This window comes from Erythrolamprus reginae, chromosome 5 (assembly GCF_031021105.1).
Source record: "Erythrolamprus reginae isolate rEryReg1 chromosome 5, rEryReg1.hap1, whole genome shotgun sequence".
NCBI lineage: Eukaryota > Metazoa > Chordata > Lepidosauria > Squamata > Dipsadidae > Erythrolamprus > Erythrolamprus reginae.
In genome coordinates this window covers 2,547,701-2,575,111 of record NC_091954.1, presented here as the reverse complement: position 1 = coordinate 2,575,111, position 27,411 = coordinate 2,547,701, and the positions used below count along the sequence as shown (strand labels likewise).

At 43.3% G+C, this 27,411-nt stretch overlaps 1 protein-coding gene across 2 annotated transcripts in view; it reads right to left on the bottom strand.

Moving 5' to 3' along the window:
* Positions 1 to 24,999, bottom strand: part of PAX2 (paired box 2) — a 127,996-nt gene extending 102,997 nt beyond the window's left edge. Inside the window, exons 1-4 of one of the 2 annotated variants that reach the window (XM_070751969.1) lie at positions 24,867 to 24,999; positions 21,055 to 21,223; positions 20,711 to 20,863; positions 20,087 to 20,284 (exon numbers count right to left, since the gene is read on the bottom strand). In XM_070751969.1, the coding sequence (XP_070608070.1) occupies positions 20,087 to 20,284; positions 20,711 to 20,863; positions 21,055 to 21,223; positions 24,867 to 24,909 (563 nt within the window). In that variant the 5' untranslated portion in view covers positions 24,910 to 24,999. The remainder of the gene's footprint in view (positions 1 to 20,086; positions 20,285 to 20,710; positions 20,864 to 21,054; positions 21,224 to 24,866) is intronic. The other variant, XM_070751970.1, reaches the window with a different exon arrangement.
* Positions 25,000 to 27,411: the final 2,412 nt, after the last annotated feature.

The following is a 27,411-nucleotide window of genomic DNA, read 5'->3' as shown; positions in this document are numbered from 1 at the left end:
ACAGTTGGAGGGCTGGACTATAAAAAAACCCTATGAATAAATCCCTATGCACACTGCACATACCTTATTTAAAGTAAAAAAACAAAATGGGAACAAATACAATATTTAAAATAAAGAAGTAATAAGTCATTAAGTAATTAATAATTAAGTAATAAAGTAATTTATACTTCTTTATTAACAAGTAAATTTAAACTTAAATCAACAAACTCCATTTCTCCTTCTTTCCTTCCCTTCCCTTTACTGAAAGAGTAGTAGATCCTTGGAACAAACTTCAAGCAGACGTGGTAGATAAATCCACAGCAACTGAATTTAAGCATGCCTGGGATAAACATATATCCATCCTAAGATAAAATAAGAAAATAGTATAAGGGCAGACTAGATGGACCATGAGGTCTTTTTCTGCCGTCAGTCTTCTATGTTTCTATGTTTCCTCTCCACTTCTCTCTTCCCTCTTCCTTTTCTCTCGTTTGTTTCATTTTCCTCTCCCTCGTTCTTTCCCTCCATCATTCTCATTTTTCTCTTTCTCTCTCTGTCTTTCCATCTCTCCCTCTTCCTTTCTCTCTCCCTCTCTATCTCTCCCTCTTTCTCTTTCTTTCTCTCGCTTCTCTCTTTCTCTCACTCACTCTCTTTCTAACTCTCCCTCTTTGTATCTCTCACACTTTCTCTCCTTCCCCACCTCTCTATTTCTCCCTTTCTATCTCTCCTCTTCCTTTCTCTCTCTCCTCTTCCTTTCTCTCTTTCTCTTTCTTTCTCTCTCTTCTCTCTTTCTCTCACTCACTCTCTTTCTAACTCTCCCTCTTTGTATCTTTTACACTCTCTCCTTCCCCCCTCTCTGTTTCTCCCTTTCTCTCTCTCCCTTTCTATCTCTCCTCTTCATTTCTCTCTCCCTCTCTATTTCTCCCTCTTATTATATTGATCGGTAAAATCTCGTGTGCTGCTGCGGGCCGGTTAAAAGACCTCAGCGGTCCGCATCCGGCCCGCGGGCCGTAGTTTGGGGACCACTGGTTTACATGAAAAACCACTTGTTTTTGTGACTCTCTCCCTCCTGCCAAGTGAACGTCCTTGGGTCACAGCTTTAGGAGAAGGGGCAATTATATTCTCCCTCTTCAATACTGTCTAGGATGTTTAAACCTTCCTGATGTCCCTTAAATTATTTTATTTTTTATCTTTTTATTTATTCATTTGTCCAATACACAAGTACATAGGAAGAAAATAGACATGTGATAATATAAAAAGGGTGAAAGTGGGCTTAGAGGAGAGGATATATGACAGGAAGAAAATATATATGATAAGTGAAAGAAAGGAAAGACAATTGGACAGGGGACGAAAGGCACACCAGTGCACTTATGTACGCCCCTTATTGGCCTCTTAGGAATCTGGAGAGGTCAATCGTGGAGAGTCGAAGGGAGAAATGTTGGGGGTTAGGGGTTCACACAATTGAGTCCGGTAATGAGTTCCACGCTTCGATAACTCGATTGTTGAAATCATATTTTTTACAGTCAAGTTTGGCGCGGTTTGTATTAAGTTTGAATCTGTTGCGTGCTCTTGTGTTGTTGCGGTTGAAGCTGAAGTAGTCATTGACTGGTAGGACATTGCAGCATATGATCTTGTGGGCAATACTCAAATCATGTCTTAGATGCCGTAGTTCTAGGCTTTCTAGGCCTAGGATTGTAAGTCTATTTTCGTAGGATCTTCTGTTTCAAGTGGAGGAGTGAAGGGCTCTTCTGGTGAAATATCTTTGGACATTTCCAAGGGTGTTGATATCTGAGATGTGGTATGGGTTCCAGACAGATGAGCAGTAATCTTTAAACTAAATCACTAAAGCTTTTCCTTCTTCTCATTATTGGGAAGGAGTTCTTAGTCTCTGGCGATGTTGTTTGTATGGACATCTTTTCTACCTTTATTGGTATTTTTCAAGAAATGTATTGCAGAGTGACACTAAAGATAACATAATTCCGTTTTTATTTCCATTTCTTCCTGACTTGAAATGGATTTTGCAGGGCAGGGGGAAGTGTCATGAGCTAAACAATTGATTTTAAATTACTGAAGACTGGAGAGAGAAAAAATCTCAAGAGAGAATCACAGCCAATTGTTCAAAGTATAGAACACTTTATTAGGGCAAACTGGTTTCGCTTTTGGCTGATGGACGTGGGAACACACAGGGAAGTTTGCTATGAATACTTTGCAAAAAGAAGAGAATTTGTGGACAAATGAAAAAGTGCTGAAAGGAAGAACGAAGGAAATTCTGGGAAAAGGGAGAACTGACGAAGAGATGAAAACATATGACTTTTCGGTAAGTCCTGTCAACTACACATTTGCAATGCTAGAAGAAACGTAAGAAGATAATTTGGGTTTCTTATGGTTTTGGGGTTTTAATTATAGTTATTGTTTGACTTCTTTTTATTATTGTATCATTGTATTGTTTTCTATTGTTGCAAGATGCAGATGTAATGCACTCATAGCATTTCAATACTTAAGCATAATTTCGTCCACAGTTTGGCAGAGTCTCTCGCCGTGGCCTGGAATAAGGCTGCAATGGAGGCTCTTGACCGGATTGCGCCGTTGCGACCACTCTGTGGCACTAGACCCCAGAGAGCTCCTTGGTTTACCGAGGAGCTCCGGGAGTTGAAACGCCAGAAGAGATGTCTAGAGAAGCGATGGAGGAAGAATAAGTCCGGATCCAACTGAAAACTTGTAAGAGCTCATATTAAGACTTCACTGCCTGACTCTGTGGTTTCTTCCCCAAACCCCCAAATCTTCAACCTTAGATTGTCTACAGTCAACCTCTCCCCTTTTCAAAGAGGTCTATATGGGGCGTGCATAAGTGCACCATTGTGCCTACTGTTCCTGTCCTACTGTCCTACTCTTTTATCATTACTTTCTATGTTATATTTATATAAACTCCTATCCTATACTAGATAGATAGATAGATAGATAGATAGATAGATAGATAGATAGATAGATAGATGATAGATAGATAGATAGATAGATAGATAGATAGATAGATGATAGATAGATAGATAGATGATAGATAGATAGATAGATAGTAGATAGATAGATAGATAGATAGATAGATGATAGATAGATAGATAGATAGATAGATAGATGATAGACAGACAGACAGACAGACAGACAGACAGACAGACAGACAGATAGATAGTAGATAGACAGATAGACAGATAGATTGATAGATAGTAGATAGGTGGATGGGTGGGTGAGTGGGTGGATAGATGGATAGATAGATAGATAGATAGATAGATAGATAGATAGATAGATAGATGATGGATGGATGGATGGATGGATGGATAGATAGATAGATATGGATAGATAGATATTGCACATAGATAGAGAGAGAGAGAGAGAGAGAGAGAGAGAGAGAGAGAGAGAGAGAGAGATGATAGACAGATGATAGATAGGTAGATAGGTAGGTAGGTAGATGGATGGATGGATGGATGGATAGATATAGATAGATATTGCACATAGATAGATAGATAGAGAGAGTTGATAGACAGATGATAGATAGGTAGGTAGGTAGATAGATAGATAGAGAGAGAGAGAGAGATGATAGACAGACGATAGGTAGGTAGGTAGATAGATAGATAGAGAGAGATATGATACAGATGATAGATAGGTAGGTAGGTAGATAGGTAGATAGATAGATAGATAGATGATAGATAGATAGGAAGATAGATAGATAGATAGATAGTTAGATAGATAGATAGATAAGCCAACTAACCATCACTGAACACAATCAAAGCTGACCTCAGTCAGAGCATAGACAAACTCAAAAAAGTAGTGCAAGATCAGAAGAGATGGAAAGACCGTTCCCATACAATGACCAAGGGTCGAACTTGACTGACCAGATAAAATATCATCAGAGGGGATTTTTTAAAGTGATTATGGTTTGTGGGATCTAGGGTGCATTTCTGTTGTAAGGTATTTGTCGCCGCACAAAACGATTAACCTGAACGGAATTCTGTAGGAAATATCTGCATACCTCTATCTTAGAACTTGCTCTGGTGGGTTTGGAACTCTTCCCTTCCTGGAATGAATGGGTGAAGCATGCCAACATATTTCCAGAACAAGCCCCCTGCTGGTTAAAACCAAGAAAAGCAACTTTATCTGGAATAGCTAATTCACTGACACTTTAATTTAGGGTGTGCCTATAAGTAGAGAGTTTTTTTTTCAAAACTTCACATACTTTGCAACACAAGACGTTTAAAACTTAAAACCTGTGCTAGAGATTTTTTTTAATTTTTTTAGCTGTTAAAAAAATCATATCTTGCTCTGTTTTCTCTTCTTCTGTTTCTTGGAAGTTTATTATTATTTTTATTATTATTATTTTTATTATTATTAATAATAATAATAATAATAAAGTCACTTTTTATTGTTTTTATGTTTAATTTTCAGATTTTGGCTAGATCCTTTATTCTCAAATTCATGTCCATTGTTCGGACCGCAGCCTTAGCCTGATTTTCAAATTACAGGCATGGAATACAATCATAGTTCCCTCTAAGCTGAGCAGTGAGCAATCGCTCACTTAAAAACCATCATCAACTCAGAGTTTTCCAAACCTGCCCAGAAGCCGAGAGGGAAAGAGGGAGAGGGAAGGAGAGAGAGAGGAAGAGAGGAAGAGAGAGAAACAGATAGAAAAAAGAGAGGAAGGACAAGAGAAAGAAAAAGAATGGGAGTAAGGAAGAGAGAAAGAAAATCAAAATCTAGTTTGAAACTAGCTCAACTATTGAAGTGGCATTTTGATATTGATAGAGTTGCCCTGTTATGAGCTCACTGTTATAGACACACAGGACAGTATTTTATTTTGAAATTCTCTGAAGCAAAACAGGGTGGGTTTTTTATTTGTTTGTTTGTTTGTTTGTTTGTTTGTTTGTTTGTTCGTTTGTTCGTTCGTTCGTTTATTTATTTATTTATTATTTCTGTGCCGCCCAGTCCCAAAGGGACTGCCACTCAGACAGTATACTTTTCCGCCCACCCCCAAAAAAATTAGAGGGAACACTGAATACAATGTTGGGAAACCTGAATTAATGCGCCTGGAGTTTTTTGTGTCAGATGCAGATAATGTTCTACTTGTTTTCTTTCATACTCTAGTAGTATTTGCACCCTGGCCTCGATCCCTTTTGGAAGAAATATTTGGAGAAGAAAATCGCGCAGGAGAACTCTTACAAAAGCCCTCCCATATTAATAGTTCTAGCTAATATTTTTCTCCTGAGCCAGTTTGTACTTATTTTTCCCTCCCAGTGTTTTAATTTTCAGTCTTGATTCTAAGCGTCCTGTAGATGCTTTGCCAATAATTTATAATTGGCAAGAACGAACCGAAAAGAATGCCCCATGAATTAGCTTGCAAATTACTTTGACCTGCATTGCATCACCAAACTTCAAGCCTGGGGTTTTTGTTCTCTTTTTAAACTATCGGTAGTTTTATGTAAACATAGAAACATAGAAACATAGAAGACTGACGGCAAAAAAAGACCTCATGGTCCATCTAGTCTGCCCTTATACTATTTCCTGTATTTTATCTTACAATGGATATATGTTTATCCCAGGCATGTTTCAATTCAGTTACTGTAGATTTACCAACCACGTCTGCTGGAAGTTTGTTCCAAGGATCTACTACCCTTTCAGTAAAATAATATTTTCTCATGTTGCTTTTGAGCTTTCCCCCAACTAACTTCAGATTGTGTCCCCTTGTTCTTGTGTTCACTTTCCTATTAAAAACACTTCCCTCCTGAACCTTATTTAACCCTTTAACATATTTAAATGTTTCAATCCTGTCCCCCCCCCTTTTCCTTCTGTCTTCCAGACTATACAGATTGAGTTCATGAAGTCTTTCCTGATACGTTTTATGCTTAAGACCTTCCACCATTCTTGTAGCCCGTCTTTGGACCCGTTCAATTTTGTCAATATCTTTTTGTAGGTGAGGTCTCCAGAACTAAGCACAGTATTATTCCAAACGTGGTCTCACCAGCGCTCTATATAAGGGGATCACAATCTCCCTCTTGCTGCTTGTTACATCTCTAGCTATGCAGCCAAGCATCCTACTTGCTTTTCCTACCGCCCGACCACACTGCTCACCCATTTTGAGACTGTCAGAAATCACGACCCCTAAATCCTTCTCTTCTGAAGTTTTTGCTAACACAGAACTGCCAATGCAATACTCAGATTGAGGATTCCTTTTCCCCAAGGGCATTATTTTACATTTGGAAACATTTATTGTTATTAATTTATTGACTAAAAATTATATTCCATCACCTGACAATTGTATTAATGTTCAATGCAAAATAATCCACAGATAAAATAGGAGAAAATGACTTTAAAAAAAAAAAAAGTAAAATAGAAAAACACAAACTCAAGGGATACCACAAAAAACTAATGTAAGGAGCAACCTAGTGGTGAACTTCCTTGTATGTTGAGAATGAATTCTATGAACTCAGCATCAGTCCCCTGCTTAGCATTTAGTATTGCTGCGTGGTCCTGCTTTCTACGCGGAAAAGGTAGCGTTTAAAATATCAGCTTTTAAAGTTTCTGTGGAGTTTTGCGTGCAAGCTTTTGACTTTATGCCTCCTTAGTTAAATGTTTTCAGTCGGAATGTTTATGTATCTGCACGGAGGCATTATTTAAAAGAAAAAGAACGTGTATAATGTATATTAGAAACATTATATGTTATATAAATCCAATGAATAAAATAAATAAATATTTTGTACACATTGCTAAATCAAACCACGGACCATAAGCAATTAGAAGCACTTCTTGCAAAAAATAAAAAGACTGGCAGATAAAATAGACCAAATGCCAGAGGAGGCATCTAGGATGTTTAGCCTTCCCATAAAATTTAGCCTTCTTTACACATTAACTCCGGAACCGCCTGCTACCGCACGAATCCCAGCGACCGATAAGGTCCCACAGAGTTGGCCTTCTCCGGGTCCCGTCGACTAAACAATGTCGTTTGGCGGGCCCCAGGGGAAGAGCCTTCTCTGTGGCGGCCCTGGCCCTCTGGAAGAAACTCCCCCCAGAGATTAGAACTGTCCCCACCCTCCCTGTATTTCGTAAACTACTCAAGACTCACTTATACCACCAGGCATGGGGGAGTTGAGATATTCCTTCCCCCTAGGCCATTACAAGTTATGCATGGTATGTTTGTGTGTATGTTTGGTTTTTACAATAAGGGTTTTTAGTTGTTTTTTATTATTGGATTGTTACATGTTGTTTTATCATTGTTGTTAGCCGCCCCGAGTCTACGGAGAGGGGCGGCATACAAATCCAATAAATTATTATAAATTATCCTGTAAGATAAAATACAGGAAATAGTATAATGGCAGACTAGATGGACCATGAGGTCTTTTTCTGCCGTCAGTCTTCTATGTTTCTATTATTATTATTATTATTATTATTATTATTATTATTATTATTATTATTATTATTATTAGATTCAGCCTCTGTAAACTGGAAGCATTCACTGGTAAACTAGGGAATATAAAAGATTTTATCTCTCTCTCTGTCTCTTGGGTTTTCAAATATTTGCGACTAGCTCTGGTTCTATGTATACCACTCTGTTGCTTTCAAAAGCTGACAATTAAGCGATAGTAGTCCTCAAGCTATTTCGACCAATTGCACATGACAACAGCCCTAACAATTGGCTGTCTAGATTCTCCTTAAACGTCTTAGATAAATGTGACGCTACATCTGATGAGGCATTAAGATTGTTTACCCAACGTTAAGCTGAAAGTCAACTTCCTTGCCGTAAATAACACTAGGCAGCCATTTCTTGTACGGCAACATTTAGGGTTCGTTTATTTATTCTGTTGTTTTCAATAATTTATTTATTTATTTATTGGATTTGTATGCCGCCCCTCTCCGTAGACTCGGGGCGGCTAACAACAATAGTAGAAAACATCACGTAAATCCAATACTAAAAACTAATACTAAAACAATTAAAAAACCCTTATTTGTAAAACTAAGCATACATACAAACAAACAAACATAACCATGCAGAAATTGTAAAGGCCTAAGGGGGAAAGAATATCTCAGTTCCCCCATGCCTGACGGCAGAGGTGGGTTTTAAGGAGCTTACGAAAGGCAAGGAGGGTGGGGGCAATTCTAATCTCTGGGGGGAGTTGGTTCCAGAGGGGCGGGACCGCCACAAAGAAGGCTCTTCCCCTGGGGCCCGCCAAACGACATTGTTTTGTTGACGGGACCCGGAGAAGGCCCACTCTGTGGGACCTAACCGGTCGCTGAGATTCGTGCGGCAGAAGGCGGTCCCTGAGATAATCTGGTCCAGTGCCATGAAGGGCTTTATAGGTGATGACCAACACTTTGAATTGTGACCGGAAATTGATCGGCAACCAATGCAGATAATAATAATGTATTAAAAACATTTTTTTCCCCCCATGCCGTAGCATGCTGGGTGTTCATTTTTAAAAATTCTCAAGTCAGTTAATATCTTACCTAAGGTTTATTGCTAAATTGGACATATATGACGGTGCTAATGCCAGATTCACATTATACTGTGATTCATGAAATCTAGGGTTTCATTAGCATGTTACTGCAATTGTTATTTTTCAACGCTTGAACCACAAGTGATGGCTTGGATTTTTTTCCCTGTTTTAGCTGCCTTTGATCCTTTCATAAGCATCTATTCCAAGGGTTTAAATGCAGAGAAAGCCTCCTTTTGTTTAATAGCTAATTTGGAGGTTTGTAAATTATGAAAGCCATGCCACTAATTATAATTTAGCTGATTCTACAAAATGAATTATTCTATTGCTCTTTGGATCCTCCATTAATAAAGGCAACATAATCAAGACATTTATGAGTAAAACTGCAATTTATGATTATTTAACAAGAAATCCTATTGAATTCAGAGGCATTTACTTCTGGGGCAAGAGAGATAAGGACCGCCATGGATGCCTCTTAGTCAGTTGCTAGTAAAACGAGAATCATTCTCTAAAGCCCCTAATAATTTCTAGTAATGGACTTCTATAAGTAAATTTGCAGATGTGTTGTTTTATAATCTATCACCCCAAATCAATGGCGTTATCTACTCATGTATTTAGCCTTACATACATCTGTGCGACAGCTGAAGAGTTTTCGCCAACCCTGGAGTGCTACATAGACAGACAATAAACAGTGATTTTGACATAATGGGATTTAACCCAAAAGTGTTCGACATGAAAAAGGGTGATAGAAAATGCTAATATTGACAATAATGTGCTTCAGTGTATCTTTACTTATTAGTTAACAATTAAATCATAAATAATGCCATATGCCATAATCATAGTTCCCTCTAAGCTGAGCAGTGAGCAATTGCTCACTTAAAAATCATCATCAACTCAGAGTTTTCCAAACCTGCCCAGAAGCCGAGAGGGAAAGAGGGAGAGGGAAGGAGAGAGAGAGGAAGAGAGGAAGAGAAACAGATAGAAAAAAGAGAGGAAGGAAAAGAGAAAGAAAAAGAATGGGAGTAAGGAAGAGAGAAAGAAAATCAAAATCTAGTTTGAAACTAGCTCAACTATTTAAGTGGCATTTTGATATTGATAGAGTTGCCCTGTTATGAGCTCACTGTTATAGACACACAGTACAGTATTTTATTTTGAAATTCTCTGAGGCAAAACAGGGTGAGTTGTTTGTTTGTTTATTTATTTATTTACTTACTTACTTACTTACTTATTATTTCTGTGCCGCCCAGTCCCGAAGGGACTGTCGCTCAGACACTATACTTTTCCGCCCACCCCCCAAAAAAATTAGAGGGAACACTGGCCATAATCAGTCTGTTACTTTTAGAAATAGTCGTATTATTATTTTTTTCATCTACTCAAACTATCATAGAAGGGGCGATATTTTGGTGCCTGGAAGGGCTACACTTAAACGTTTTCTTTAGTTGGGAGAGCATTAAAATGGCAAAACAATTTTCTGAAGTGGAAGCAAGTTCTCTTGTAGGAATGGATGTTTTCTTTGGGGAGAGCCAGGCCTGGGCTAAGAGGGGTTTGTTGCTCTTTTCTCTTAAGCCTACCACATTCATCAGCCACTACATTTCTTGTGTTTTCTTTCTCATATTTCCAAGAAGCGGTTTCATAATAATTTTCCGTAACTGCACACCTGAAATTCAACTTCAGCTTCAGCAATGTGATCGGGAAAGAGCTCCTGGGGCTATGAAAAGAGGAGAAGGGAGGGAAGGGGAAGGGGGGGAAGAGGAGAAGAGAGGAAAGAAGGAAAGGAAAGAGAGACAGAAAAGAAGGGGGGAAAGGAAAAGAAAGAAAAAGGGAGAGGAAAGGAAAAAAGAAAAGGAAAGAAGGACAGAAAAGAAGCAAAAGAAAGGAAAAAGGAGAGGAAAGGGGAGGAAAAAGGAAATGAAAGGAAAGAAGGAGAGGAAAGAAGGAAAGGGAAGGAGAAATGGAAGGAAAGGAAAGGAGGAAAGGAAAGGAAAGAAGGAGAGAAAAGAAGGAAAGGGAAGGAGAAATGGAAGGAAAGAAAAGGAGGAAAGGAAAGGAAAGAAGGAGAGAAAAGAAGGAAAGGGAAGGAGAAATGGAAGGAAAGGAGGAAAGGAAAGGAAAGAATGAAAGAAAAGAAGGAAAGGGAAGGAGAAATGGAAGGAAAGGAGGAAAGGAAAGGAAAGAAGGAAAGGAAAGAAGGGGAGAAAAGGGGGAAAGGGAAGGAGAAATGGAAGGAAAGGAGGAAAGGAAAGGAAAGAAGGAGAGAAAAGAAGGAAAGGGAAGGAGAAATGGAAGGAAAGGAAAGGAAAGAATGAAAGAAAAGAAGGAAAGGGAAGGAGAAATGGAAGGAAAGGAGGAAAGGAGGAAAGGAAAGCAAAGAAGGAAAGGAAAGAAGGAGAGAAAAGGAGGAAAGGGATAAGAAATGGAAGGAAAGGAGGAAAGAAAAGGAGGAAAGGAAAGAAGGACAGAAAAGAAGGGAAAGAAAGAAAAAAGGAAAGGATAGGACAGGACAGGAAAGGAAAGAAGGACAGAAAAGAAGGGAAGGGAAGGAGAGTGGAAAGGAAAGGAAAGGAAAAGAAAGGAATGTGAAAGGAAAGGAAAAACTTGCATAGATTGCCCACCTCTAATTTAAGACAAGAGAAATACCATTTCGGGGTGGGGTGGAGAGAAATTTCTTTCTTGCATCAAAAACATCCCCTAACACTTTCCTATGAATCACATACAGGTTTCATTCTAGCTTAGTAATGTCTGAAAGAAGATGCTACGGAAAGGAGCACTTTGTCTAGTTTTAAAGCAAATTTGTCTCTCCCCTCTACAGGGAAGTTCATCACAGGGTTTTGGGGATCATGAAATGAGCTGCATCGGGTTCTAGGAAGGAGCAAAGGTTGAATGCTACAGATAAACATAGAAATAAACAGATTTCCAAGTACAGTAGTCACGTGGATATTATTGTGCCTACTCCTGTGCTTTTAATAGCAATATAATCTGCAAAAAAAACAACCATAAGAGTTCCATTTTCTACTACATATTAAACCATTAAAAGCCAAAGTATAGGATATACAATTCAAAAGTGTATAACTCCATTGAATCAGAGGTAGCCATGCAAAATCTTTTAGAAGGAAGAATAGCAACCAAACGCCTTCATTTCTGCAGCCTAGAGAAATCCAGCCCAAATATTTTCATTCTTAAAGTGGAGAAATTGCAGACTTTTCCTCCTTCCTAACAGTTCACAAGAATACATCAAGACCGAATTAAAGCACCATTAAAAAAAAAACTTTCATGCTCCACAAAATCAGCTACCTGTGAGGCTAACCCTAACCTCCATCGTTCAGCCCTTGTTCTTGCTTAAGGTATCCTTATACTTTTTCAAAATTGTCAAACATTTAGACGCTCAGAGAAAGACAGGTGGGGATAGAGCTTAAGAATCATACAAATAGTTTGCAGTGAAACAAGATAGAAATATAGAAAGATAGAAGATTGACGGCAGAAAAAGACCTCCTGGTCCATCTAGTCTGCCCTTCTACTATTTCCTGTATTTGATCTTAGGATGGATCTATGTTTATCCCAGGCATGTTTAAATTCAGTGACTGTGGATTTACCAACCACGTCTGCTGGAAGTTTGTTCCAAGCATGTACTACTCTTTCACTCAAATAATATTTTCTCACATTGCTTCTGTTCTTTCCCCCAACTGACCTCAGATTGTGTCCCCTTGTTCTTGTGTTCACTTTCCTATTAAAAACACTTCCCTCCTGGACCTTATTTAACCCTTTAACATATTTAAATGTTTCGATCATGTCCCCCCCTTTCCCTTCTGTCCTCCAGACTATATAGATGGAGTTCATGAAGTCTTTCCTGATACGTTTTATGCTTAAGACCTTCCACCATTCTTGTAGCCCATCTTTGGACCCGTTCAGTTTAATCAATTTCTTTTTTTAGGTGAGGTCTCCAAAACTGGACACAGTCTTCCAAATGGGGTCTCACCAGCGCTCTATACAGCGGGATCACCATCTCCCTCTTCCTGCTTGTGATACCTCTAGCTATGCAGCCAAGCCTTCTACTCACTTTCCCTACCGCTTGACCGCACTGTTCACCCATTTGGCGACTGTCTGAAATCACGACCCCTAAATCCTTCTCTTCTGAAGTTTTTGCTAACACAGAACTGCCAATGCAATACTCAGACTGAGGATTCCTTTTCCCCAAGTGCATTATTTTACATTTGGAAACATTAAACTGCAGTTTCCATTGCTGTATGTCCTTCTACTTTTCAAAATTGTCAAACAAACCAGCATTTAGAAGCTCAGAGAAAGACAGGTGGAGATAGAGCTTAAGAATGATATAAATAGCTGCAGTGAAACAAGGGGAAATACATATACGGTTGAGAAAGTCATTCACTCAGAAAAAAATTTATAAAGATATTGAAAATCTACACACAGCCTCTATAAAATCAGTGTTTCCCCACTGTTTAAATCCCTGCAATGTCTTTCTTGCTATTTCTAATCTGTAGGGCTGAAATTTCTTGGGAAGATCTGTTTGGGTCATATTGCCTGCGGAACAATAAAACCTGCCTTCTTTTGCTCTAATAGTAATTTACCACCTAGTTTGACAAACAATTAAGGTGTGAGGAATTTTTATCCTATTAATCACCAGGAGGTGCCCTTTTCAGAAAACCGTTTCTTCCTCCAAGTATCCTGACGCATCATTTGATAACATGCGCATTCAACTGCATTTTTGGTATCATCAGAAAATTCCCCCGTCTGTCTCAAGATAAAATACTATGACACACAAAAAGAGGTCTGGATACTCTTAACTTCTTTCTAGAAGGAAACTTCCAATGTGGAAGGTAAACATGGTTTGCAGCAGCGGTCCCCAAACTACGGCCCGCGGGCCGGATGCGGCCCGCTGAGGTCTTTTAACCGGCCCGCAGCAGCACACGAGATTTTACCGATCGATATAATAAGAGGGAGAAATAGAGAGGGAGAGAGAAATGAAGAGGAGAGATAGAAAGGGAGAGAGAGAAAGGGAGAGATAGAAAGGGAGAGAGAGAAAGGGAGAAATAGAGAGGGGGGAAGGAGAGAAAGTGTGAGAGATACAAAGAGGGAGAGTTAGAAAGAGAGTGAGTGAGAGAAAGAGAGAAGAGAGAGAAAGAAAGAGATAGAGGGAGAGATAGAGAGGGAGAGAGAAAGGAAGAGGGAGAGATGGAAAGAGAGAGAGAGAAAGAGAAAAATGAGAAAATGATGGAGGGAAAGAACGAGGGAGAGGAAAATGAAACAAATGAGAGAAAAGGAAGAGGGAAGAGAGAAGTGGAGAGGAAGGAGGGAGGGAAGGAAAGAAGGAAAAATGGAGTTTGTTGATTTAAGTTTAAATTTACTTGTTAATAAAGAAGTATAAATTACTTTATTACTTAATTATTAATTACTTAATTACTTATTACTTCTTTATGTTAAATATTGTATTTGTTCCCATTTTGTTTTTTACTTTAAATAAGGAATGTGCAGTGTGCATAGGGATTTATTCATAGGTTTTTTTTATAGTCCGGCCCTCCAACTGTCTGAGGGACAGTGAACTAGCCCCCTGTGTAAAACGTTTGGGGACCCCGGGTTTGCAGGAACTGAATGTAAACATGCCTGGGATAAACCTAGATCCATCCTGAGATCAAATACAGGAAATAGTAAAAGGGCAGACTAGATGGACCAGGAGGTCTTTTTCTGCTGTCAATCTTTTATACTTCTATGTTTGCTATTAATATTCCTATGTCAGTGCCTCCAGTTATACTAATTTGACTGTAGCCGAGACATTTTCCATAGATATCTCATTCATGCATTTATTTAACCCTTCTTTTATTTCTCACCCACTGTTTCAAAAATAAGTTGAGAAAGAAATTGTCAAGTATTGAGCAGAGAGAATAAAATGGCCAGGGGTCCTTGGAGCACTGGTCACCAAAGCATTTATATTGTATCTAGACAATATAAGAATGGGATTAAAAGAAGCATTTGAGCTAATTTTGCATTTTTTTCCTCCTTTGAAAAAAGGAAGGAGGGGAGGGGAATTAAAAGTACTACATGAGCAAAACCAAATAGTAGCTGTTTTAAATGACATGGGACAATGTTGGAAATTTCTCCTTTAACATACCCTATTATACTACTTGAAGTAGTAGTAGTAGTCATTGTCATGGTAGTAGTATAATATTAATATTCAATTTAAATTGATGTGCCATTTATTTATTTTTATTTATTTATTTTGTCCAATACACAATGATGGTTTTAGTGGGTATATATCAATATACACATAGTAAAATACATGATGAAGGTTATAGAGGAGATACTCATAGTAAAATATATCTAAGAAATAATAGAAAAGAAGATATAGGAATAGAATATATAGAATTTAAACCATTGAATCTAACCATCTACTTATTGAAGGAGTTCACATTAAAGCATACCAGATTCTGGGCTTCAAAACATCTAGCAAACAGCAAACTATCACTTCTCTGGCTCATCACATGACTTTTAAATCCAGAAAGTATATAAAAACAAGATTACAGGGAAGTTGGAGGGAGACATGAAGAGTAATAATTCAAAATGTCACATTGTTTATGAGATTCAAGACCCTGAATGTAAAACTTAGTACTGACACATCACTCAACATTATTATTTATATAACTCTATTTTACTGTTTGAGAATTAGGAACAGGAAAAAAAAGAGAGAAAATTAAGAAATACCCAAACATAAATTTTCAGGCAAGGTGGGAAAAATATTTTTAAATGTTTTTCTATAATAATTCCCTTCGTTCTTTATATATAATGTATGCAGGGTATGAAATATCTATTGGCCCCATTCTTAATATTTATCAAGATAGAAATCTATTTACAGTACTTGCTTTTAATTTCTGCTGGAAGTTTGTTCCAAGCATCTACTCCTCTTTCACTCAAATAATATTTTGTATGCAAATATATATAATGTATGCAGGGTATGAAATAATTATTGGCCCCAATCTTAATATTTATCAAGATGGAAATCTATTTACTTGTTTTTAATTTCTGCTGGACGTTTGTTCCAAGCATCTACTCCTCTTTCACTCAAATAATATTTTCTCATGTTGCTTCTGTTCTTTCCACCAACTGACCTCAGGTTGTGTCCCCTTGTTCTTGTGTTCCAAGCATCTACTCCTCTTTCACTCAAATAATATTTTGTATGCAAATATATATAATGTATGCAGGGTATGAAATAATTATTGGCCCCAATCTTAATTTTTATCAAGATGGAAATCTATTTACTTGTTTTTAATTCCCAACAATACAGTTTCAAGAATTCTGCTTTCCATCATGACAAATCGAGCCATTTCTTTTATTGATTTCGGAGATGGAGGAAATACACACACCACAACATATGTATGGTGTGTATGCATTCACCAAACCAACTTTATAATGATCAAGACTATGTAAAGACTAGCGTCTTCCTGGTTTCATTTCACAAACTTCCGCTATTGATTCGAGGATCCCTAAGAAATACGGGCTTAGATGGCCCAATGTGGCATATTTCCCTCATTTCAGGGATGGGTTATTAGGCAATGGGCAGAAAAGTTAAGGCTTAACTGAGAATCCTGATTCTGGATAGCTGCCTTGGGCTTATAAGCAACAATTTGTGGCATTTATTTTTTTACATTTCCGCATGCCTGGTGTTGGGTTGCTGCAGTTTATCTGGAAATTTCTTGCTATTCCAGTGAACTGCCATTGAGTCAACGTTTACCTGGACTTAAGTGTTGTACCTTAATGATTCTTGACAAATGTCTCTTTTCTTTTATGTACGCTGAAAGCATCTGCACCAAAGACAAATTCCTTGTGTGTCCAATCACACTTGGCCAATAAAGAATTCTATTCTATTCTATTCCCTATTCTATTCTATTCTATTCTAATGTCTCATTTTCTTTTATGTACACTGAGAGCATCTGCACCAAAGACAAATTCCTTGTGTGTCCAATCACACTTGGCCAATAAAGAATTCTATTCTATTCTATTCCCTATTCTATTCTATTCTAATGTCTCATTTTCTTTTATGTACACTGAGAGCATCTGCACCAAAGACAAATTCCTTGTGTGTCCAATCACACTTGGCCAATACATTCTATTCTATTCTACTCTAATCCACTCCACATTTTATTCTTATTCTGTTCTTATTCTATTCTATTCATTTAAAGGCAAGCTAGCATCTTTCTAGAGATATGCCATGAAATATTACAGTACAGATCCATGCAAGATTACCCGACACAGATAAATACCTACCCTTTGATTTATTGATTGATTGATTGATTGATTGATTGATTGATTGATAGATATGCTGCCCCTTTCTAAGGACTTGGGGCAGCTCACAACATATCAAAAGAATGTATTATTATTATTATTATTATTATTATTATTATTATTATTATTATTATTATTATTATTGGTAATTAGATTTCTATGCCGCCCTTCTCAGATGACTCAGGATCATTAGACTTGTATGCCGCCCTTCTCCAGTATACATATCTAAAGATCCAATTAATATAGCTGAAATGTCTTAAAAACCCTAATAACATTTGAGATCACTTGTTCCCATTCACACAGCAAAACATGCCTATACTCGCAAGCCAGGGGGGGGCAAGAGTTTAATGGAGTATTTAGATTCTTTCGGAAGGGGGCAGTGCAAATCTCTGGGGGGAGCTGGTTCCAGAGGGCTGGGCCCCCCACAGAAAAGGCTCTTCCCCTAGGCCCTGCCAAGCGACATTGTCTAGTTGATGGGACCTGGAGAAGGCCGACTCTGTGACACCTAACCAGTCGCTGGCACTCATGGGGCAGAAGGCTCAGTTATAGCAGAGAATTCTCCCATTGCACCAAACGTGGTCTTTGCTCCACGATGATGCTAAGGTGTCTCTCTGAGAAAAAAATCCTGGAAACACGATAAATTACTTGCTCTGTGTTCAGTTCTGGAGACCTCACCTACAAAAAGAGATTGATCGGATTGAACGGGTCCAAAGACCGGCTACAAAAATGGTGGGAGGTTTTAAGCATCAAACTTATCAGGAAAGACTTCATGAACTCAATCTGTCTAGTCTGGAGGACAGAAGGAAAAGGGGGGGCACGATAGAAACATTAAAATATGTTAAAGGGTTAAATAAGATTTAAGAGGGAAGTGTTTTTAATCGGAAAGAATAAGGGGCCACAATCTGAGGTTAGTTGGGGGAAAGATTAGAAATAACGTGAGAAAATATTATTTGACTGAAAGAGTCGTAGATGCTTGGAACAAACTTCCAGCAGAAATGGTTGGTAAATCCACAGTCACTGAATTTAAACATGCCTGGGACAACATCGATCCATCCTAAGATAAAATACAGGAAATAGTATAAGGGCAGACTAGATGGACCATGAGGTCTTTTTCTGCCGTCAATCTTCTATGTTTCTATGCTCCCCCCCCCCTCCCAGTCTCTCCACTACCCAGGGTACTTTTTCCCTTCACCTTTTCTGCAGTAACCCAGGAAAACGTTGGAGCAATGAATGGCATCTCCTTTTTAACCAGAAGCCTAGTTTTGAGGTCTGAGCCCCCAGCCTACAGTTTCTCTCTCAACTTCTGGACCCACTGCTTCTCAAAGAGGCACCAGCGTTTACTGCTATTATCTCCATCCCCCCAAAATCAGTTAGTCAGTCTGAACCTAACGCTGTTCATAAGCTAATGACCATTTTAATATTGATAGCACACACTGGGATAATTTGGTGGGATAACATAGCCATATATTACAAAGAGCCAATCCTGTTGGGGGAGGCCCCCTGGTTAATTCCGCCTGTTATTTTCAGATGATTCGGGATTATTTCCACGGTAATTTTATCCCCCCCCACCAAACTATAAAAAGCCACCAAGGTTGGCAGTTTGGAAAACATCGATTAAAGAACAAAGAGCATTTTTTTTTTACATAAAGGCACCACTGTTTCTATACTTTCAATGCACCCTGCTTCAGTACGCCGAATTTATACTGCTCAAAATAAAATAATAATAATAAAGGAAACACTCAAATAACACATCCTAAATCTGAATGAATGAAATATTCCCATTGAATATTTCTTTTTCTTTTATGTACCCTGAGAGCATCTGCACCAAGACAAATTCCTTGTGTGCCCAATCACACTTGGCCAATAAAATTCTATTCTATTCTATTCTATTTGCACAACTATTCCATTTGCACAACAGCATGTGAAATGGATTTGTCCATCAGTGTTGCTTCCCAATTTGATTTCACAGAAGTTTGATTTACTTGGAGTTATGTTGTGTTGTTTAAGTGTTCCTTTTAATTTTTTTATTTATTTAGGGTACTATTATATAACTATCTTACTAAACAGCTGTTGAAGCAGCTTATGTGTCTGTCTGAATACAAATATCTTTATAAGGCTATTGTTATTATTTTTTTGGACATAGAGATTTATAATAGGGCGCCCTTGCAGCGGCTGATCATTCTATAATTCACTGCGGAAGGTACCCAAATCTCAGCTGATGCCTTCGGAAAAAGAGATCCTCGCAGATCCTTATAGGTTGTTCCTAAAGGATCATGAAGCTTTAAAATAAAAAAAATAAAAAAACAGCTTTGGAAAAGTCCCCGAAAAGCGCTAAATTTAAAGCTCAAAGAAATAGGCCGCCTGCGTTTTTGTCGGTTTGTAAATTAATGACAGCTCAGCATTTGCGAGAAACGGGTTATGGAGAGGTGACATTTCCTACTTTGCAAGAAACGTGGTTAATTGTGGGTCTGTCCAAAGAACCATTCTGGGCATCTCCCCCCCCCCCCCCCACCACCAACAACAACGCCCCCCCCCCCCTTTCTCTTCCAGACCATTGCGCAAAATAGACCAGAACACTACTCTGCTCTTTCCACCGGTGTGTGTGTTTTTTGTTTTTTATTTGGGGGTGGGGGTGGTACACCTGCCTGGCACAGGTGGGCACCCTCCCTTTCTCAGCACCCCTTCCTAAAAACACGTGGAAATTTAAAATTACCCCCGCGGTTTGCCTGGAGCAGTCCCGGGCATGTGGTTTTCAGCCGCTGGGAAGGTTTGGGGAAGCTGCGGAGAGAGGCAGGCCTGGCTAAATGTTGGAGGAGGAGGAGGAGACACCCCAGCGCAAAAGGCTTTTTTTTTTTTTTTGGTGTGGTCAATTAGGGGTTTTTTCCCCCCCTGCACCGGAGATCCTAGGAAACTTGCGAAGGAGAAAGAAACAACGCTCCGAGGTTCCAAGAGAGTCACAAAAAAGCAGCTACCAACTAGGCGCCCTTGCAAACCTCGATCAAACCGCTCAGCATTTGCAAGAAACGGGTTATGGATAGATGACACCTGTCACTTTAATTATGGGTCTGTCCAAAGAACCGTTCTGTGAACCACAAAGGCCTGGAGAGGCCGGCGCGCCACCCCAACGCTTTGTCCTCCTCGCCCCCCCCCCAAAAAAAAGCCCCCAGAGGAGGAAACGGCCCGCGGGAAATCACCAGGACGTATCCACTTTACGCGTTCGGGCATCCCTGCGCGCCTTTGGGTCCCCTCGCCGCCTTCCCTCGCCCGCCGTTCGCCTTCCAGGGTTGGCAAAGAGAGCCGAGAAATGGTAGACACCCCCCCTCCCAAAAAAACCCGGTCGCAAGCCTTACCGGTTGATGGAGGAGACGCTGGGCACGGTGTCGTTGTCGCAAATGCCCTCGGCCAGGAGCCGGTCGCGGATCTCCCAGGCGAACATGGTGGGGTTCTGCCTCTTGTACTCGGCGATCTTATCCACCACTTTCGGGGTCGCCACTTTGGGCTTGGAGCCGCCGATGACGCCGGGTTTGATGCTCCCGGTCTCGTAGTACCTGCGGGTCGGGGTTCGGGGGACGGGGAAGAGAGAAAAAAGGGGGTGCAGAGCCCGGCTACAGAGGCGCTTCCGACAGCCGCCGCTCGGTCCCCGCCGCAGGCCAGCCGGCACCCCGCCCGCGCTCCTGCCCGGGCCACGGTTCGAAAGCCCGGTTCGGCCCCCACCCCCGGCTTGGTTCTCGGCCACTCCAGCCTTGCCCGGGCCGGCCAAACCCCTTAGCTAGGTAGGGCGCAAAGCGGCTGGAGAGGGCCGCCTGGCTTTCGGGGCTGCGGGGGGCGGAAGACTCTTCTTCTCCAGCGCCCCCGTCCCCTCCCGGGCCGTGGCTCTCTCGGGCAGGGCTCCCCCACTCCCCATCCTAGCTGAGCTCTCCGGAGGCGGCGGAGGCGGGTGGGCGGGCGGCGCGCGGGCCCGGGGTCCTGCTGACCTGCGGCTGGAGAGAAAGCAGGGCCCGGCCTGGCTTAGCTGGGAGGCGGGGAGGGGATGCTTGCCGGCTGGTCTCAGCGCCAGCGGGGCGGCGCTCGGTTTGTCCCCGGGCTCGTCGGGTTTTTCCCCCTCTCTGCGAACCCACCGTAGGTCCCTGTGGTCGAAACAGGCCAGAACAAAAAAAGAAAGGCGGCAGGGAAGAGGAGCGGGCGATGTGTGAGATTGGGGGGGATGATGGAGGGGCTCGCCGGGCCCGGGCAGAGCGAGGGACCCCGAGGAGCAACCGAGTAGTAAGACCTCACCCGCCCCAACTCCGACCCGCCCGCCCTCCCTCTGGGCTCCTACCTGCCCAGGATTTTGCTGACGCAGCCGTGGCTGACCCGGAGCTGCCTGGAGATGTCGCAAGGCCGCACGCCCTGGTGCGCCAGCTCCACGATCCTTTGCCGCACCACGTCCGGTAGGGGCCTGCCGTTGACAAACACCCCCCCGAGCTGGTTGACACCCCCGTGCCCTGCTGGGGAGAGAGAACGGGGGAAAAGAAGAGCAGGCGAGGGAGAGAGGGAAGGAGGGGGAAAACAAAAAAAAAACCAGAGAAGAAGAAAAGAGAAAAGCATTAGTCGGGACGGTTCGCTTGAGCTGGAAGCCGGCTTTGCGGTGGGGGGCTGACTGTCAGCACTTCTGGGCCCGAGAGGAGCGGAAGGCAGCAAAGTCTCTTTTGACACTTGGCGCGGAGCCTTCTTTCCAAACTGGGGGGCCCTTCTTCTTCTCTTCGACCTTCCTGCCCCCCCTCCCCAGACCCCAGCAGTCGGGCGAGATCGAGGCTGCCAAGTGACCCCCACCAGCCGGTCGGAGGGAATCAACTCTCTAAAATTTACCCCCCAAAATTCCAAAGACTCATTCCCCCCGCTGGTGAAAATGTTTTTTTTAAATTTAATTTTAGGAAAGGCTTTCACACACACACACCCCGCTGCTGCTACTATTACTACTACTACCGCTGCTCTTAATGTTGCCCTTTTTACCTTCTCGTTTTCTCCAAAAATTCTCCAGATACTAAAACCAACGCTTTGATTTACGTTTGATTTTAAGTCTTTTTTTTACCTCTAAAAAAATAATTATAGTCTCTTCCAGACCAACTCACTCAACCTCTTTCGGATTATTTAGCCTTAAAAAAAATCTAGCGGTGGAAAAGCAAGAATTTAGAGAAGGCGGCGGTGGTGGTGGTTGTTTTTAATCCGATTTTGACTTCTTGGCCAGCCCGGAAGAAGCGGAGTCCCTCCTCCTCCTCCTCCGCTTTTGATTATCCAACCCAGTTAACCCCGCGACCTCCACCTCGGCTGATCTCCTCCGAAATGAAATCTACAACGCGGGGTGCCAAGGCGGTTGGGATCTCCGGAGACCAGAACGGGCTACGAGAAGGGGAGAGGGGCCGAGCAGGTGGATCCTGGAGAACACCCCCTCCAACCTTCGCGTAGATAAAGCCCACCTGAGCTCTCTTTCCTTCCGACGGGGGCAGCTTGGAAAGGTTGAAAAATGGCCTGTTTGCAATTTTTGCCAGCTTATTTCTGCCTCCCTCCCCCCCTCTCTCTTTCTCACTCTCTTTCTCTCTCTCTCTCTCTTCTTTCTCTCCCTCTCAATCTCTCTCTCTCTTCCTCATTTTATTTCTCTTTCTCTCCCTTTTCTTTCTCTTTCTCTCAATCTTTTTTCTTTCTCTCTCTCTATTTCTCTCACTTTCTCTTTCTTTCTCTTTCTCTTTCTCCCTTTCTCTCTCTCTTTCTTTCTCTCTCTCTCTCTTTATCTCTTTTTCTTTCTCTCTCTCTTTTTCTCTATTTCTCCCCCTCTCTCGTTATCTCTCCCTTTCTCTTTCTCTCTTTCTCCTTCTTTCTCCTTCTGTCTCTTTCTCTCTCTTTCTTTCTCTTTCTCTCTCTCTTTCTTTCTCTTTATCTCTTTCTCTCTCACTCTTTCTCCCTCCCTCTTTCTCTCTCACTCTCTCACTCTTTCTTTCTCCCTTTCTCTCTCTTTCTCCCTCCCCCTTTTGCGATGTTGACTTACGGCCTCTGAACTTAGCAGGAACTCTTCTCGCCCTCCAACGACCCCAACTCCTTTTGCCAAATTAATTTTTTCCCCTTTCTTTTTTCATCTCCTTTCTTAGCCACAGCCGTTCAAAGATGCTGAACCGTCCGCTTAGCAGCTATTTTTCAGCGTGTTATTGGAACGCTCCCCCCACCCCAAAAAAATCAACTAACTGCCACGGGTTCTGTGCTCGGGGTTCCGGAAGCGAAAATCAGGGGAGGGGGAGTTTCGGATCGCCTCCCTTGCCTCCTTCTCTCTCTCTCTCTCTCTCTCCCCTCCCGGTCGCCCCCCTCCCGCCTCTCGAACTCTCCGCTTATTTCCTCCCTTTATCCGATTCACCTTTTGCAGATGTTTTGCCTCTAAAGTTACAGGCCGCCCGGCGATTTCTCCCAAGACCTCAATTCTGAATAATTCAAAGCGCCTTTGATAACTCGCATTACAGCGTATTAAAAGGCAACAGATGCAAAAGAAAAAAAAGAAAGAAAGGAAAGGAAAGGAAAAGATCCCGGGATGAATAATTCAGAGTGTTGCACCTGCTTCTTCCCAACCCGGAGTGTTAATGCACCTTGCAGAGTTCATGTTCTGGGCGCCCGCGACCGCATTTCTGTTTTGAGGGTTGTTGGGTTTTTTTTTTAATTGAATACAAGATACACGTTCATAGAAGAAGCAAATTTCTCCCATCAGGAGGGGGAAAAATTGTAAAAGGTGCTAAAGAGAAGGAGTCACTTGATTATGATTATGATTATTATTATTTTTAGTTTTCACTGGGGGCTGCAACCTGAAAATCGGGGCTGCCAATCTGATCTCTTTCCAATTGAATTCAAACTATAACTACACAGTTTTGTTCCTTAAGGGATGAACAAGATTCGAAGGGAGATGAGTCATTGTACATAATCTTTTTTTTTTTTAATTTAAAAAAAAGGGCATGGGAAATTTCAGAAAAATAAAGCTTCCCAAGGTTTAAAAAAAAAAGGAAAAAAATGCGTTTTGTAGGTATATAAGGCTTTTCCGGGTTTTCCAACCTCAATATATATATATATATTAATTTTAACAGACCAATGTTCCCTACAAGCCCGCTGATGGGAAGCTAAAAGCCAAGGGTGTAAGAAGGTTAGCTCGGTATATATGCTACTTAAAGCTTTGTTGCAATCGCTCGTTCTTTTTTTGGTTGTTTTTTTTTCCCAATTTCAAAGTTCAAAAGCCGAAATTGATTTTTTCTAAGGTTTGGGGTCTGTTTTTGTTTTTAAAAAATACCGTAACGCGTGAAGGAAATTCGGGATTTTCCACATCTATCTATCTATCTATCTATCTATCTATCTATCTATCTATCTATCTATCTATCTATCTATCTATCTATAACTATCTATCTTATCTACCTTATCTATCTATCTATCTATCTATCTATCTATCTATCTATCTATCTATCTATCTCTATTTATAAGCAATATATATAGAGAGTATTATATATATATAATACTCTCTCTGTATATATATTTGGCCTCGCGCCTTTATTTCTTAGGCATCCACGCCATCCCTGCCCCTACAATCCTGCGAGATTTAATTCCGATTTAATTCAAAATTCAAAACAAAACGGGCCTCGCACCCGAATTCCCACCAACGCGGCAATCCTGTGAATATTTTCGACCTTGAAATGCGGTTCTCCCCCAATTTTTTTTGTTAAAAAAAGAAAAGAAATAAAAGCACGTCAACCGCGCCGTTGGTTTTCTCCGGCCGGGGCCGCCTTGGGAGCAACGGATGGAAAGGTCGAGGAGGCGAGGGAAAAATTTGCCCCCCTTCGACTCCCTCGCGCGCCGGAGGCATTCCGTGGAGGCCTCTTCGGGGCTCAAGGCTTCCCGGGGGGGGGGGTTGGTGAAGGAGCCCCACCGGTTTAAGGACCGGGAGGGACTCCCCCCCCCTTAATTTCTGGCCAAGCCAAGCGGCCAGCGGCTTTCCAAAGCGCCCGGCTTTTGCGCTCGGGCCCGAGAGGGGAGAAACGGGAAAAAAAGAACCCAAACCCCCGAACTTTTCTACCGGGCTTGGGGATTCTGGAGAGCGGGGTGGAGGGGAAGGCTGCGGGCGGTACTCACGGTGCATGGCCGAGAAGGGGTCTGCTTTGCAGTGCATATCCATGGGGAAGCAAAGGAAAGGGAAGAAGTCGGCTGAAGCCGCCGTTTTCGCCTCGGAGGTCCGACTTCGGCACTTGGGGGAGAATCCGGAGGACGAGCCGCGCCGGGCCCCGCGCGTGGAAGGAGCCTCCTTGCCCCTCGAACCGGGCGAAGAGGGGGAAGTTGCGCCCGCTGCAGCCTTCACACGGTCCTTGCCCGGCTGGCTAAGGGGGGGGCGAAGCAAGGCATGGCGGGGGTCCCCGTAAAGGCGGCGGCGGCTTTCCTTCCCTTCCCCGGGCCCGGTGGGCTAAGCTGAAGTTGGCGCGCTGCGGCCAGTCCCCGGCGCGCGGGCGCTTTCCCTCCCCGGGCTGCCTTCTCTCCGCCTCCGTAGCTCCAGGTTCCTTTGGCGACGGTGGAGGAGTCCTTCTAGTCCGGCCAGACTTTTGCCTCCTCCTCCTCTTCCTCCTCCTCCTCCTCCTCCTCCCTCTCTTCGCTTCCCTGCCGGATTTGCGCCAAAGGTGGGGATGTGCTCGCCACCAGCTTTGCCTGGAGAATGGAGCCGCCGCCGCCAGTGCCCGTCGCTCTAAAAGCGGCAAAGCCCCCTCCAGATCGCGCCCGGCTCTCCCCCCCCCCCCCCGTCGTCCACATACACACACACACACCTCCACCCCTCCCTCCTTCCCTCCCTCCCTCCCCCGCGCGCCGGCCCGGGAGATGGATGACTTGTCAGACAAAGGCAGTAGATTCCAACACTCGCGGATTCGCCAAAGCGCAGCGCCCCAGCCCCGGGCCAGTGGCTCCTTGGCTCGGCCCAGGCAGATCCCCCCCGCCCGCCCCGGCCAGGCGTGCTCGGGTCTGGCTGAAGCCCGGACGCCCGACCTCCGCGCTCCTGGTCAGCCCGAGAACACCTGGCGGCTCCGGGATCTTTGCTCTCGCCTCGCGGACTCGGTTGGGCCGTTGGGGAGGGTTGGGGTAAGGGGGAAAAACGGGCGCTTCCATCTCGTAGGCGCCGCGGCGGTGTCGGAGGGACCTTCCCGGCCACCTTGGGGAGGTGAGTGCGCGGCGGTCGAATACGATCCAGAACCGCCGCGCCTTCCCCCAAACGCCGGGCCTTCTGCCGCCAGGAGGTCGGTTCCGAAAGAAGCTGGTTGGGGGGAACCAGGTCCATCCGCCACAGCGCTGGCCGGAGCGCGGCGTAAAACGCAGGAGCAGGCCGGCCGCTTCGGCTCCCGGAGACGCGTCTTTTAACCACGCTCCGCGCCAAAGACATCCGCCAATGGCGCCGTTTGAAAGCGGGCCTTCTTGGAAATTTTCTTTCCCCCCCCCCCCTCCGCCCCCAGACTCACCTTGGAGGAAGGAGACGGCTGCGGATGGCTACGCGGGCCGAATTTCCTTCCGAGCAAAGGGAACGGCCGGTTTCGATCACCGGGCTTAAAAGAGCTGGTCCGAAAGGGAGAGAGGAAAGATGGAAAGGAAGCCCACTCTCGGGGGGACTTTCTTTTGTAGTACCGAGCCCAAGTAAGTCCCGTTTAGCTGGGCCGCTCCGTAGAAGCGGAGGGGTTGAGCGGGTGGGGTGGGGGCGTCTGTCCGCCGAGGCGCATTTCGACCCCCTCCGCTTTGCCTAAGCGAATGCGTAAAAACGCCCGCGCGCCCGCCCGCCTTTCTCTTTCGCTCTGCCAGAGACGCTTATTTCGCGTTCTACGTTTCCCCCCAGTTGTCTCCGGGAATAACTTTGTATTTGTGTGTTGTTGTGGCTGTTGTTTTACGTCTACTGTGCATAAAAGAGATTTCCTATCGATTGCGAAACGAAGTGGTGTTTTTTCCCCCTCCCCACTTGGGAGAAATGTTCAGGGAATTGAAAGAAGGCGAGGAGCCTGCGGCAAATGGATAAACTCCCGGCCCTTTTGGCTCCCCCCACGCGGGTTTTCGTCCTTTCCAGGTAACGGAGAAGGGGAAGTGAAACTCTCATTACCTTCCCCTCCCCACGCCCCTCCCAGCACCCGTTTTGCTTAGACCTCCCGGCTTCTCCACTTGGTCGCCGGCAGAAAAAGGACTCGGGTGCGCAACCAGCTGCGCCTCCTCGCGTGGACTATTTCTCGGGGTGACATCAATCAGGGGTGGCGCTTCCCTCCGTCCCTCGCCTGCCCACTTCGAGGACCTTTATAGGCTCCGGTAGCTAAGGCAGGCTGCCTTTTCAAGCCGGACGCGCGGGGCGAGATGCCACCTCCCGCCGCAAATGGTCCCCCTTTTTTGCCCCTGCGTCTGGGCTGGTTGTTATGTTGTTCTGTCCTACTGTGTGTGTGAGAGAGAGAGGGGGAGAGGGAATGAAAAAGAGAAAGAAAAATGAGAATGAGAGATTGAGAGGGGGGAGAGGAGGAGAGAGAAAAACAGAGAGAGTGAGAGTAAGAGAGTAAGAGAGAGAGGGAGGGGAGAGGGGAAAAAGAGAGAAAGAAAGTGAGAGAGTGAGAGATTAAGGGAAAGGTTGGAGAGGGAGAGAGGGGGGAAGAGAGAAAAAGAAAGTGAGAGA